General features: G+C 27.6%; 1 protein-coding gene across 1 annotated transcript; it reads left to right on the forward strand.

Annotated features, from left to right (window-relative positions):
- The first annotated feature begins 1,456 nt into the window (after window positions 1–1,456).
- Window positions 1,457–2,119, forward strand: LOC114401701 (ethylene-responsive transcription factor ERF098-like). The gene has a single exon (XM_028364279.1). It carries the CDS (start codon window positions 1,546–1,548, stop codon window positions 1,948–1,950), a length of 405 nt encoding a protein of 134 aa, XP_028220080.1. The 5' UTR covers window positions 1,457–1,545; the 3' UTR covers window positions 1,951–2,119.
- Window positions 2,120–14,395: the final 12,276 nt, after the last annotated feature.

Raw genomic sequence — 14,395 nt, forward strand, 5'->3', positions numbered from 1 at the left:
ATTTTGCCCCTTTCGGTCTCTTATAAAATATACGTTACCAACAAGTCCCGATCGACAAAAGTTGATTTTTTTTAGGGAGACAAAGGTTAAATTTGGGATCTGCTTGAAATAAAATATTCATTTGCTAAATTATTAGAGTATGTTCAGAATTCTTTGCTGAGCTGGGCTTGTGAGCGAAGGTGATGGAACATTCGGAATTTTTTTTCAATAATGTTTATGGATACTATATATGCATGTAGATTTTTCCGTTCAGAGTGTTTTTTGTACAATACCATGTACAGTACACGTATAATACAAAGAATTCACAAGTAAATGATGCATGTCAAAACTATTATTAGATTGTAATTTAAGTCTTTTTTTAAAATAAAAATAAAAACTTGGCTTTCTCATCACTTCAAGGCATTTCTCATGTAAAACAAGGGAGATTATTTTACTCTCACTGTCCAATTTTTTTAGATTCAGGATTATATTTTTCGTAGTAGTGGTTGTAGAATAATTATGTAGCGTAAGGGTGAGAGTGAATGGGAATTTTTTTTTTATCTAATTTGTCCTCTTCATAACCTAGCTTCCCTCTATTAAGCTAAGTTTTTAACTAAGAAATAAGTTAACAAAATAAGTTTATCCTATCTTAATAGTTGACAAAGTTATGATTTTAAATAGGATAAAACAATCCTATCTTCTCTTTCTCATCTTAACCACCACATAGGGGCTTAACGATTCTAGGCATATAAAATATTATAGAAGTAATTTCATCCAAGAATATGAATACGAATACCAAAATAGGCAAAAGTTTGACACATGAAGATATATACTTGACTGTGCCTTTGACTTGTTTCATAAATAAGATAATACGGATATAAATTTGAATGCAAGTTGGGGACAAAGATATAATATTGATGTCAATTTTTATTTTTATTTCTTGCTGTAAATCATAGAAGCCACTATTTAATCGTATATATACTACTTTTAATTAGTATAGTTTGTGGAGTCTCGTCACTCTGTGGAAGCATAAAGTTGTCTCCACCCCAATCAGATACACCTTCTCAAAAAAGTGTTGTGAATAAAAACATATATAAATCTGGTGTTGCAAATGGATCGAATTATACATGCACAGTGTGAGAAAATCTATGATTCTCGGTCGCAGTGGGAAAATGTATGAAATAAGACTTTGCCTAGTTGCACAATTGATGAGAAAGATTTGTACCCTCTCCACGAATAGTATGCTCGTGGCAAAACATAGAAATAGTCGAAGAATCGAATTTATACACATGCACTTCTATTTGAATAGAGAGAACCTTCTTGGAAACAAATCTTGGTCAATGTAACGTTCCTAGATTGAGATAAAGAACAAATCATTATTTTTCCTTAGAGATGTGACGCATTTCCTCACACGGATTATATATATATATATATATAAGCATCATCATCAAGGCCATCACAAACCTCACCGTACAAAATCACGAGGCAATAACAATAACAAAAACCAAGCTAGGTCAAAAATAGAAAAGAAAGAAATTAACAATTAGGTCCAAGCAGAAGAAGAGTATGGAGGAGCACCAGAAGGCTGGGAAGCTGCAGGGAAAGGAAGAAATGCGGTACCGCGGCGTGCGGCGGCGGCCGTGGGGAAAGTACGCGGCGGAGATAAGGGATCCATCGAAGCAAGGGTCAAGGCTGTGGTTGGGGACATTTGACACTGCTGAAGAAGCTGCTAGAGCTTATGACCGTGCAGCTTTTAACCTAAGGGGTCATCTTGCGATTCTCAATTTTCCTAGTGAGTACTATTCTCAGATAAGGGGTTCACCACCATATCCACCTCATTTAGCAACACCATCTTCCTCTTCTGGTGCACAACAGAGGCCTGTTTTTGAGATTCCGTGTTTGGATGATAAGGTGTTGGAGGATCTTCTTGGTCAGTCAGAGGAACACAAGAAGAAAAACAAGGGAGATTAACGAATAGTACTCTACTCAATCATTCATACATATATAGTTTCTCTGCTCTTTCTTTTTCCCTTGTTTTATCCTTAACTGCTACTATACATATAGTAATAACTGAGCTGAATCTCTGTCTTCAGATCTAGAAACAAGAAAATATAATTAACCTTCATTATCTGGGTTTGTACAAGTTTCTATCAGTGGATGAAAATAATTATCATAATAAACTCTAGTCTAACTAATTACGTAGTCACTTTTTGTTCAGCTTAATTGATCTTGGGGCCATATATATGTATGTGCCAGTACTGTACGGGATAATTATTATATGGTTTTATCTCTGGAAGAACGTATTGCACTACGGTAATGGATTGCTTCAGCGTCATGGATTCAGATGAAAAGGGAGTGATGGAAAATGAAAAAATGTTAATCAGCAAATATGAAAGGGAATTGTTATGCTTTATAGAAGAAAAAAAGGAATTATTATGTTGATATACACATACAAGGAAAATGGAAAATGCTTCCTTTCAGAAGCATCAACTATTAAACCGAAAATATATATATTGATTTATTTTCTTTTTAAAAAAAGGTGATCTGAAGAGTATAACGAATTGTTAATCAATAATTTCTTCTTTTTTGAGTGCAGGTTTCCAATATTTTTAAAAGTTAATTATTGTTTAAAGGTCTGTAATACATTGATTTTTTTTTGTGAGATTAAATGACCCTATGTGTGTGTTATAATGTCATTTTGTCTATTGAGATGTATTTCTTACAAATATTTAAGGCTTAATTATCGTACACTGATGATGCAAACATATACTCGATTCAAACAAATATTGAATTAGCATTGAGTTGATTATGGAGGTCAGGTGATGTACATTTGTTCTACAGTTGTTTTCCTCTCATATATGAGATTTTCACTTGACTTGTTGAAGATTTTCCAATGTTTTCAGCTCCCCTCGCAATCCAACAGTACAAGTATTTATAAACTTAATTTGTCATGTCTTTAACTATATCTCTCACAATTTTTTTTTGTTTTGTTTTCTAAGTGACCTCACTTCTTTCTTCTAAATACACATTATAATTGACTCAGCTGCTAATAAATTTATTTACATTTATCAACATATCCTTAATTACTAGTTTAACACATAACCTATTTCGTAAAAAAAAAAACGCTTAACCTGCCTTTTCACGAGGTGTAACAAAGTTTTATAATTGTAATTAATATTACGTTATAAATTAAATATAAAATATTTGGATGTAGACGATTTGGGTGCGAAGTTTAATTATTTTTTAAGGGATTCAAGAGTTTAAATCCCTAAGGATGTAAGTCAGGATTAAGTTAGAGCAAAAATTCGCTCCAATGCACAGCCTGCGGACATTTCTTATACGATTCTTAACTTCAGTGTTGAGATATGATGCTCTTTTGGGACTGTAAATCTTCTTCCATTATGTTTTTAGTTTTTTTCTCTCGTAATTTTATTAAAAAATTATGACAAACATTGGTTTGTATTCCCACTTTAAGTCAACTTATGTTCATCTTAGCAGTTTCTAATTAAGATTTTTGTGCATCGTTAAATATAAAATATGTGTGGTGATTCACACAATAAAGTTTCTTTTTGTTTCCGGTAAAAAAAATTGTTTAACAATTGAACCAACATTCAGTCAGTTACTAGATTTAATATTGTTTAACTCAATCAAACCCAAACAACCAAACTAATCCAATTGTTATAATTTTACTTTAAAATGTTTAGAATAAAAATATTTATTTTTGAGATAAAGAAATTAATATTAGGCGTTATATTTGTTAAGGAACACCTTAAATAACTATTTACAAAATGTAATTTTTTATCAATGTAATCATTAGATTTAATGTTTTTGCCTTTTTGGAAAAAATTGTTTAGAAGATTCCATGTAATCCTTTACTTCTGGTGGGCAACATTGTACTTGAAATATAAATAAATATATATTATATATTACATAATTATGAATGTCTAAATTAAATTAAATTATTGTTGATGTTAATGTGTAGGAAGGTGGAGCGTGGCAACAGGAAAAGGAAATGTAGTGATATGGACCAAGAGTTGCAAGGCAAGGATAAGATGTTATTGGGCGTGTTTAGTTGGTAGCTAGAGATCCGAATTTTCTGATGAGAAATACTTGTGATATTCTCTTTACATTTTGTTTAGGTTGGTTTGAAATTATTAAATTTGATTATTATTGGGCGTGATGTCTTTTAAGAATTGTTTTGATTATTTTTTTGCTTCATTTTTACAAAAATATAAATGTGTCTTTTAAAAATTATCATTTTCAAAATTATTTTTATATAATTTAGATACATACACAATTTAATAATTGTGATTATTATTTATAACTTGAGATTGATATTTGAATATTTACATAATTAATTTATATATATCGTTTGTATTCAATAAAAAAAACATATTAATTTTTTTATTTCTTCAGTATTAGTTGATAAGATATCATTGAATCAGCTTTTCTGTAAATGTGTTTTTGTTATCCTTCTAAATAATTTTATTTGGTTTTAGTATACTTTTTAAAAAATTAATAACAATTTAATTTTTCCTGTAATACATGATTATCATTAAATTTGATTAAAATTTATCAATATTATTAAACTAAGTGAAATATATATATATATATATATATATATATATATATATATATATATATAATTGATAGCAATTTTTTTAATAGAGAAATTGTGTAGCTTGATGAGAAAGAAAATAGTATCTAACTGACAAAAAAATTGTATCCAACAATACTCTTGTTAAAAAAAATGAAAACTCAAATTTATAATATAAAAGTAAATGTTACATTTTTAATCTTTATCATAAATGATATTCTGTTGAGTAATGATGGGAGATCGATCCATCTCAATAATAAGCATAAACTATATATATATATATATATATATATATATATATATATATATATATATATATATATATATATATATAAATATAAGTGAAAAGAGTGTACTATTAGTGGAAATAATCATAATTAGTTGCTTCCTTAACAGGAAATTAAGCATGTCAACCGCCAAACTGTGTAAAACTCTCTCCTCCTGAACAAGATACTTTTTTTAATGACAGTGGGTGTTAAATTAATCCAAAACTGATGTTTTAAACTTAATTTGTTAAATCTGATGTCAGTTAATAAGCCGCAATTATGAACTTTAGATCATATATGTAGTCACAACGAATGCATTAGCATTAAGTTAATTTTATATGCAAAGTGGGTGTTTTTGATTCATAAACTATTTAAGATCATGTGTTCACGTGGACTTGCTTTTCTGTTTGTTCTTTTGACCGGAGATTATCAACGTCAAAGAAAATCATTGTTTGAGAAAGCATAAAAGCAGAGAACAGAGAATATCAGTTGCCGGGTTTGAATCATAATTTTAGAGTGAACTTTAAAGATGATACCCAGTAAATAATAACTGTTCATTAAAAAATTAATTAATTAAAATTATGATAAAAATATTTTTCTAAATTTATTTAGGAAAAGCATATGGAATATATATAGCAATTCTTCAAATATACTCTCACGCAGCTGTACCAATCATATTTGGAATATTTTCATCTCTGCAGATATTCTGGATCTTCTCTATCGTTATAAATTTCGGCCACAAATGATAGAAAGAAAATTCGCAATATGAAATATATATATTCATTTCAGATACAAGATACATGAGATTTTATATTTTCTGTGAGTAGTGGGTTCAGAAGAATATGTTCAAGTCATGAATTGTAAAGACAAATTTTCAAAACATGTTGAAATATTCTTACAGAATCTATCAACTTTTAGTCATTAAAGAAGATGAGATGCCAATAATACTTATAGTATCTCGAACTTTAAAAATTATTAATTCCTAAACCAGATAAAAAGAAATTAAATTTATTAATGTTAAAAATTACTTGTTAAAAATTATTAAAAATGATGACAGAGATCATTTAAAAATAAAAAATAAATTTATGAAATTCAAAACCAACTAAAAAGTTTACGTGAACTAAAACAAAAAACCGTCATTATATTTTAAAGGAAGTAAAACCTATTTAAACCAATTTAAACGTATGAATAACTTATTATATAAAAAAACGTTATATTAATTAACTGAAATTTAGGAACAAGTTATCTTATTTAAAAATATTTTATATTTAATTAATAATCTGATTAAAAAAAATTTAAATATAAAAATGAGAATTGTTAGGAGTATTTCATGATAATATAGCCTTCACAATGCACGTGCTTAGTTCCTCCAAAACGGCGCTGCTTGGTTGTTGAAACAAATTAAAGTGATGTTTGATTCAGACAAATAATTAGATATGAAATTTTTTGTTCATCTTCTTGTGATCGTATATGTAGAACACGTTCTTCAAAACTTTTAGGCTGTAGGTGCCGACGGAAAATAAATGAATAAAATAAGTTTTTAGTAATTTTTCTGTTCTATTTTTTGTTTTGATTTTTTTACGTTTTAAGTTGAGTGTTATTTGAACTTCTAAAAATAATATATAAAATAAAACCTTCCAAATAAGAAATCAATTTTCTGTACAAATTTTTAAACACATTTTCAATAGAATTTTATTTATTAAAATATATTTTTCGTTATTGTAAAATTGACAAAGTTTAAATTTTGTTTTTACAAATTTTTTCGTCCATTTTCTTTTTCATAAAATTATAATATATCTTTTTTTTTTGTCGGAAACAAAGGTTGATTATATCCGAATATATGTTAATGATTTTTTATACCAATTATGTATATAATTGATAGAGATATAATATTTTTTATATTAATTATACATATAACTTATGTAAACAAGTTTTACACGTAGATTTAGATATTTCAACCTTAAACTAAAAAATAATGCATCATAATTTTATGAGAATAAAAAATTGACATTGACAAAAATCAAACTTCATCAATGACAAAAAATATATTTTAGCTAATTTTATTTACCATGTTATTAGATGTAAATGTTTGAAAGACATATGGGCATATAACATTATCCAATTCAAACTCAAAGTTAAGAGGACCATGTTTACAAGAAAGAATAAACTGACCAATAAATAAACTCATATTCGGCTGTTGCTTTCTGCATTCTTATTATTGCTTATTTTACCTCCCATTGCAGTATGGAAAGTCCATTTTGAAATACAAATTGTATTCTGGAATGGATTTTCCATAACATAATAGGAAATACAGAAAATAATAGTGAGAGTGCACGAATTTAGTACAACGATTTAGTAAAAACCTGAAAACAGAAAGAAAACCAAAACGTTTGAAGTCCATTTACGTTTGGGCCATGATAACCTCTAATGGATCTTCATTAAAATGGTTGTACAATTGTTTGCAAAGTACAACTCCCACTTTATAAAGTACAACCCTCTCATTTTTAATGCTTTTTTTATCACCAAAAAAATTCCTTTTGTATAAAAATAATAAAAATTATATTTTTGTATTCACCTTCATTATTCTTTAAATCTTATTTTTGCACCCTCCATCTTCATTATTCTTTTTGAACCTAATTTTTTGCATTATCTTTTTTATTCCTTAAACCCTTTGAATGTATTTTTTTCCTCTCTTTTCTTTTATATTAAAAATAATAAAATTATTAATATAATTAAGTTTATAAATTATGCTTAAAAAAATACAGGGTGCTATAAACATCATAAATATAGTATAAATTTTTATCAATAAAGGATAGAAGTATACAAAAATAAACTTAATATTCTCAAAAAAAGGATAAAAGCACTAAGGCAGTTTTCAAAACTTCTTAGCAAGCAGATTTTTTTAAAAATAGTTATTCAATTTTTAAGTGAAAGTCAAATTTTGTTATTTACAATGATCATTTTTCATTCTTATATGGTCAAGTTATGGTGTCCATCTACCCAACAAATTGCCATTTCTTTGCCAAGATACAGACTATTGCGGATGAGAACAAATTTTAAAAAATACCTATAAAATGAGCCCCAATCAATGCCTAAACGTAGGTTCATTATTGAGCCTAGCCATGGTAATCAAATAGTGCGCATGAGATATATGATTGATGAAGCAACATTTATATAAAGATCATGGTTCTAGGCATATTTTTAATATGGATGCAAAGTAAAGCCTAGCTAGTAGCATCACACAGAGAAAATTCATGGAGTATTTATATTATATAGAAAGAAAAATGGCCCATTTGATCAAAATTAATTATTGTTTGACTTTACTAAATTAGGAACTTTAGCTTTTGTCCCTTTGCATTTTATTGCAATCTATATTTAATAAATACTGAACACTCTCAATTTGATAGGTTGCACAGATTCATGCACCAATGACATCTTCAATAGAAACAAGGTTAATTGAATTTTTCAATTGCAGTGGTTCAAAGATTATCTTATCATTTCCTGTAATTAACAACACTTCATTTTTAGTTAATCCGTCTGAGATTTGCCGCTTTTTTATCATTTAGGGACAAATGTTTTTCATTTTTTTTATATGGGAGTACTTTTTGAATTATTTATCGAAAGAGAATAAATTTTACAATTCATTATTATTTTTTAATTTAAGTGGTAAAATTATTTACAATTTTAATGTAATTTTTTTCATTTACGACTTTAAAGTAGTTAAGTTTTTTTAAAAATTTTACGACTTAAAAGTATTTTTTTAACTTACCACTTTAAAGTCTTTTTTTTTTCTTTTTATGACTTTGAAGTCATTTTTTTACGTTTAAAGTTTTCAATTTTAGAATTTTTATTTATTTGTGTTTTCTTTTTTGTTTTATTTTCAATTTTTTAAATAATTTTATATATTTAATTATTAAATAAATATTTTATTTATTCATTTAAAAAAATAAAATTTAATAAAATTATTAAAAAATTATGTAAATTTTAAATATACAAAATATATCAAATAAAACAATATTAAAAAAATATAATATTTTAAATAAACAAATAAAAAAAATATATAACATATTAAATAAAACCATAAAAAATATATAACTCATTATTTTTATTATCTATTAAAATTATAAATACTTTTTCACTTGTTCATTTCTCATCAACCACTATTTATTTCAATCTTATATTATATTTCATAGGGTTGTGTGTTGTTGGGAAATTAAGGGGTAAAAGATTTACATCAATAAATCATGAATAATTATATAAGAAAACTTGACACCACATTTTAACATAAAATTTTAAGACTCAAGTTTAAGGGTCTTATCCTTATTTATATGATGCTTGACTTTTCAATTTTTATTTGATACGAGATTTTATCTCACGCTTATATTTCAACTAATTGATGTATGCAACATCCATACTACAATTTTGGGAAAGACATTCATGTTGTTCAAGACAATCAAGGCCACATATTATCCGTCACAAGGCTTGCGAATAGGAAACCGATGTATTCACTAAGCAAGCAGTGATAACGGTGACTCTTATCCAGATTTTTGAGTTTCCTCCTCAGTGCATTGTTAATGCTTTTAAGAGCTGAGATTGCTTTTGCTAGAAGCTTCTAGTCCTCTTTTGCCTTTGGACTGGAAAAAAAAATCCATGCACTCCACTTTTGTCCAATAAAGTGTTTCATGCCTACTCGTACTAATTTCACATGGAATGCAGGACAAGGAAACCTGTTAGTGTGGTAAAATATTACATAAAAATCCATGAATGAAATATTAGTTTTCGGCTTGACGTTTATGATGACAAAAGAAAACATGGTACTTGGTTTGGGGATAGGTTAGAAGATAGGAATTTCGGTTGAAATAAAACATTATTCATTAATTCAGTTATCTCCATAATGTAGAAGAGGTAGATTGTGAAACACATTTAAAATAGAGTAACAGTGGTCGAAAGCATGCACTTATAGATAAGCGACACGTGATGAAGGAGGGTGATTAAAGTATGGAAATTAGGTTGGTGGGAAGGGCACGGGAAAGAGTTGAAAAGTTGGATGGGTAAAGTTAAGGGACTCGACTATGTTCCATGAATCTGTAACATCCTCCCTGCCAAACGGTGGGGACGCCACTTCTTGGTTGCTGTCCCATTGATGGAAAGAACCAGAGTGAGCGTCACAAAAAACTAGGATTCATCATCTTTCACTAATTCATTTTATTTTCTATTAAATTTTTGTGTTAGATCGCTCACACTGGATAACTAACTATTTATTAGCTAAAAATATCACAAATAATATACTTTTCTATTATTAGCTAAAAATATTGCGCGATTATATTAAGTAGATGAAACATCTACATTAGATAATTAACTTAATAGTCAGTATATTTTTTTTATATCACAAATAGAAGATAATATTAGACACCTATATAGAAACTCATCTCACGTAAGTACTAGTAAAATATAATTTTTTTGTTAGAGATTAAAATAATAATTAATTAATTTTAAGTTATATTTTCCTTCTTAACATACTTATTATCATTATTATTTTATTAAATTATAACATAACATTATTAGAAGTAACATACTATATTACATTAGAATAATGTATTTATTTATTGTAATTTTAAAAAAATATTATAGTATCGTATTATTATTTTTCGTGTTCTTTATATCAGGGGAGAATAGCCTCATATTATTTACAGTCTATGAAGTATTTTTTTTAATAATAAAAAATGTTTACATTGTAGTAATATTTAAATTTATTTTTCCATCACAGTTAATTTTTTTTAACTATTTTAATCATCTTTCATTTCAGCTTTATCTTTTTCATCTATTTGCAGAATCTCCCCCTTAATTGTTTTTTCATCATCACCTTTTCTTCCCATTTGCATTGTTTTCTTTTACCCATTTTTCTCACTTGTTCACGTAATCTTTTTTTTTTTTTTTTTATCTTTGAGAGATTTTTATAACTAAAATTATAAGCATCGTGTCAAGATTCAAGGATTTCATATGTCGCCTATTTATGCAAACCTTAAATTAGGGTATTACCACGATTACACCAAGATTTATAGAAATGAGAAAACTCATATTATCAAGCTTCATCCAACAGAAACTAATCATAATTATATATAAAAAAAAACTTTATACAAGAATCAAATGTAAAATATTATATAAACTTATGCAATTAATACATGAGAATTGGCACTCGAGTGTCGTACAAGACTTCAAAAGATAGGATACATATAAAACATCACTAAAACTCCCTCAGCTCCCTTACATTGGGAGATACACAAATTAAAAATATCTTCTACAACAACTCCAACCTTCAATGCTGAGAATTTTCACCAACTCAACTTGAAAACATTAAACTTAAAACAATGAGACAACTGAACATCTAATCCTAACTAATATCTTCCTAGCGCTCTTGGTTTAATTTTAACCCTCACTGAATCTCTAGGATTCTTGTTAATTACCTATTGGTGAATGTATATTCGTGTAATGTATAAGACACTTATTATTATACATACACTAATAAAATTAATAAACTGACGCTTACCCCCGCCCCCCCAATGTATCAATGTTAACTGATTGGGTTTGTTAGTGTTGGTATTATGTTTATGTGATAAATACATATAAGTCTATGTGTTAAATCATACTAAAGCACAGTCATTAATATAAACATAAATTGTACTACTGGTATATCATAAATTGTTAATATAATGCCTATATAGTTTATTTTTTGTTAGATAAAAATTATATTAGCAAAAATAATTCTTTATATGCTTAATATATTTTTTTATCAGTATATAACATTTTTAATGAGATTTTTTTTAAAGGAGAAAGAACAAGATCCATGGTGCCTACCTTAATAAGGAACCGAAAATGGTAAACTTTCAACGGCCATTATCCACACAGGCATGTCACCCGGGAAGAGAGAAAAGTCAAAACCTTAATTATTTGTCATTTTGAATTGTAATCGTAAGGGAATCTGCATCCTTGTCCCCATGCAAAAGGGAAGCCGTCTTCCTTCAACTTTCCTTCACATAAAGTGTGTTCCAATGACAGATACAACCTTTACCTGTACATGATATTACCATATTTAATTTTAGTCTTCATTAGTTAAGGTTGCAAATGGTCATTAAGAAGACAATTGAATAAAAAAAATACTAGTAGTTGAGGCTTAGAAATAATTATACCTGGGTACAAATTAATAAAAAGGCTAAGTACTCCATTATCAACTTTGAAAGAAATTATCTAGCTACGAACCCAAAAAAAAAATGTAAGAAATTGGTTTGTCCTAATTGGTGAAAACGACATTAAATAATAATTAACGCAAAAATGGTCTTTCGTAGAAGCTGCCTGTATATGAAAGTCTTTAATTTCAAAGATGCGCATTGGTTTGCTAATGCCGAAAGGAAAAGTCTCAATCGAAATAATAGTATCAATTCTTTTTGGAGGATTTCCAACACATTTAGCCAAAATCTTTGTTTTTGTGACTTGGAAACAAGTTCAAAGGGGCATGCATCTAGACCATTCAATGCACCCATTTCTAACCGTAATTGAAAGCTTTCGTATGCAAAAAGATGGTGACTTCTCATGACAACACTAAAACCATTCTCTCGAAGAAATTCATTCATGAGTAGGAGAATAAGTTAACGGGTCATTTTGTTTTCGGTATTCACTGAGGAAGTTCACATCCATTTGCAGCAATATACGATCTTTACACTAAACCTTTCACATGAACGATGAACCTCTTGTATATAACCAAAATATATATAATGTCCTGAAAATTCGCATAGGCAAAATAACAGCTGCTTGTTTAGGTAACACATTATTTTGCATTTTACTACTGGGTTGAATCAAGCATAAATGTTTAACAAATTTTATATTATCAGACTATAATATCGTCAAATTAAAGTAGATAGGGAAAACGCCGTGGTTCTTTTTCCTACTTTCAAATTCGTTTCAAGCTCAAATATATTTTTAATTCCTCTAAATTTATTTCATCATCCAATTTATTTTTCTTGATGTTGATCTTTATAAATATTAAATCTTTTTAAACTGTTCATCATACCACTTACCAGTAATATAACACTATCCAATCTTACCATATTGATAACTATTTTAAAGTAATATGTGATATAGCATATTTAATGTATGACACGTTATTAATAGATAGTATATATAAACACTATTTTCAAAATTTTCCAAAATTTATGAAAGCAAAACTAATAAAAGAATTTAGAGGATTAGACCTAAATTTAATGTTACAGGAATTAAAAACAAATTTTACTCTTTCTTCTCAACATGTTTACATTTCGAACACTGAAATTGGAACACGATTTTGAGATAGAGAGCTTAAAGTAAAGTATCGATTACATCTAGAATAATTAGGTTTGAAAAGTTGCCATGAATATTGGCAACTGTCTTTCTCGACAATTTTTCAATCTGATAAAGCAAAATGATGATTACTAATTAACCAGATGAAGTACACCTCTTAAGATTGGAGATTAGATATATAGGTACTTCTTTGTTTTATTTTTTATTGATGCAATGTATTGATTTGTACACTTAATTTTTTTTGCATGTATTACTTCATATTATCGATCAATTAGTAAATAGTCTATGTAGATTGCAGTAGTAAAAATCCTTAAGATTTTTACACTATTGTCTGATAACAAATTATTAGGTATAGTTATTAACCTTTATAATTGGCATTGAGCTCAGTGGGTGCACAACAACCTAAGTCTAATTAAACGGAATATGATGCTAGCAGGGAATACAATATGACCTGGTGCATATATTGTGTAAGCAGCGGCAGATTTATTGTATGTTAGGGAACAGTACGTACGTCTTCTGTAATTACTGGTTTGGTTCTCTATACTTTATGTTTTAGGAATATCATGTGGCATTATATATGTTGGATGTGGTTAGAAACGTTACATATGACTTGGGGGTTGGCTTTATGTGTATGAATAACCGACAGCAGATACAGAGGTCTAGAGAAGGGAATTATAAACAAGCTTTGGCTAGGAAACTATTACACTTGTACTGTTTTAGCATGGTTTGGTCATATCTTAATTGTGGCCTAACCATTGATTATTTGTTTTGATAATATCCTTTTGCTTGTTAAAAAAATATAATAGTTAGATTAAAAATCATATTCTTTATTGATTAACAGTATAACTAACTAACAATATATAAAAGAAAATAGGGTAAATATACTTTGCGGAGTATAATTTATACAAAGACTGAAATAACAATTTTCAAAGAAAAATTAAAATGATCAATAAAAGCTTACGAACAGATAATACATTATAATTAAGTTGTAGGTAATATTTACTTTCTTTCAACTTAATTGTAAAAAAATTAAAAAGCAAATTTTAAGTATTTTTATTATATTTAGTGATATTATAAAAAACATTTTTAACTAATTAATATTTTATTTTTCATGACAAGGTCTAATGAATGATAATTTAGAAAAAATATTTATCTTTAAATATGATTAATAAAATTAAATTATATTTACTAACTTTTTAACTAACACAAAAAAGAATTATTT

The sequence above is a fragment of the Glycine soja genome, chromosome 20, assembly GCF_004193775.1.
Source record: "Glycine soja cultivar W05 chromosome 20, ASM419377v2, whole genome shotgun sequence".
Taxonomy (NCBI): Eukaryota; Viridiplantae; Streptophyta; class Magnoliopsida; order Fabales; family Fabaceae; genus Glycine; species Glycine soja.

Excerpts from the sequence above, each read along its gene's own strand:
- LOC114401701 (XM_028364279.1), top strand. The coding sequence starts at position 1,546 with ATGGAGGAGCACCAGAAGGCTGGGAAGCTGCAGGGAAAGGAAGAAATG.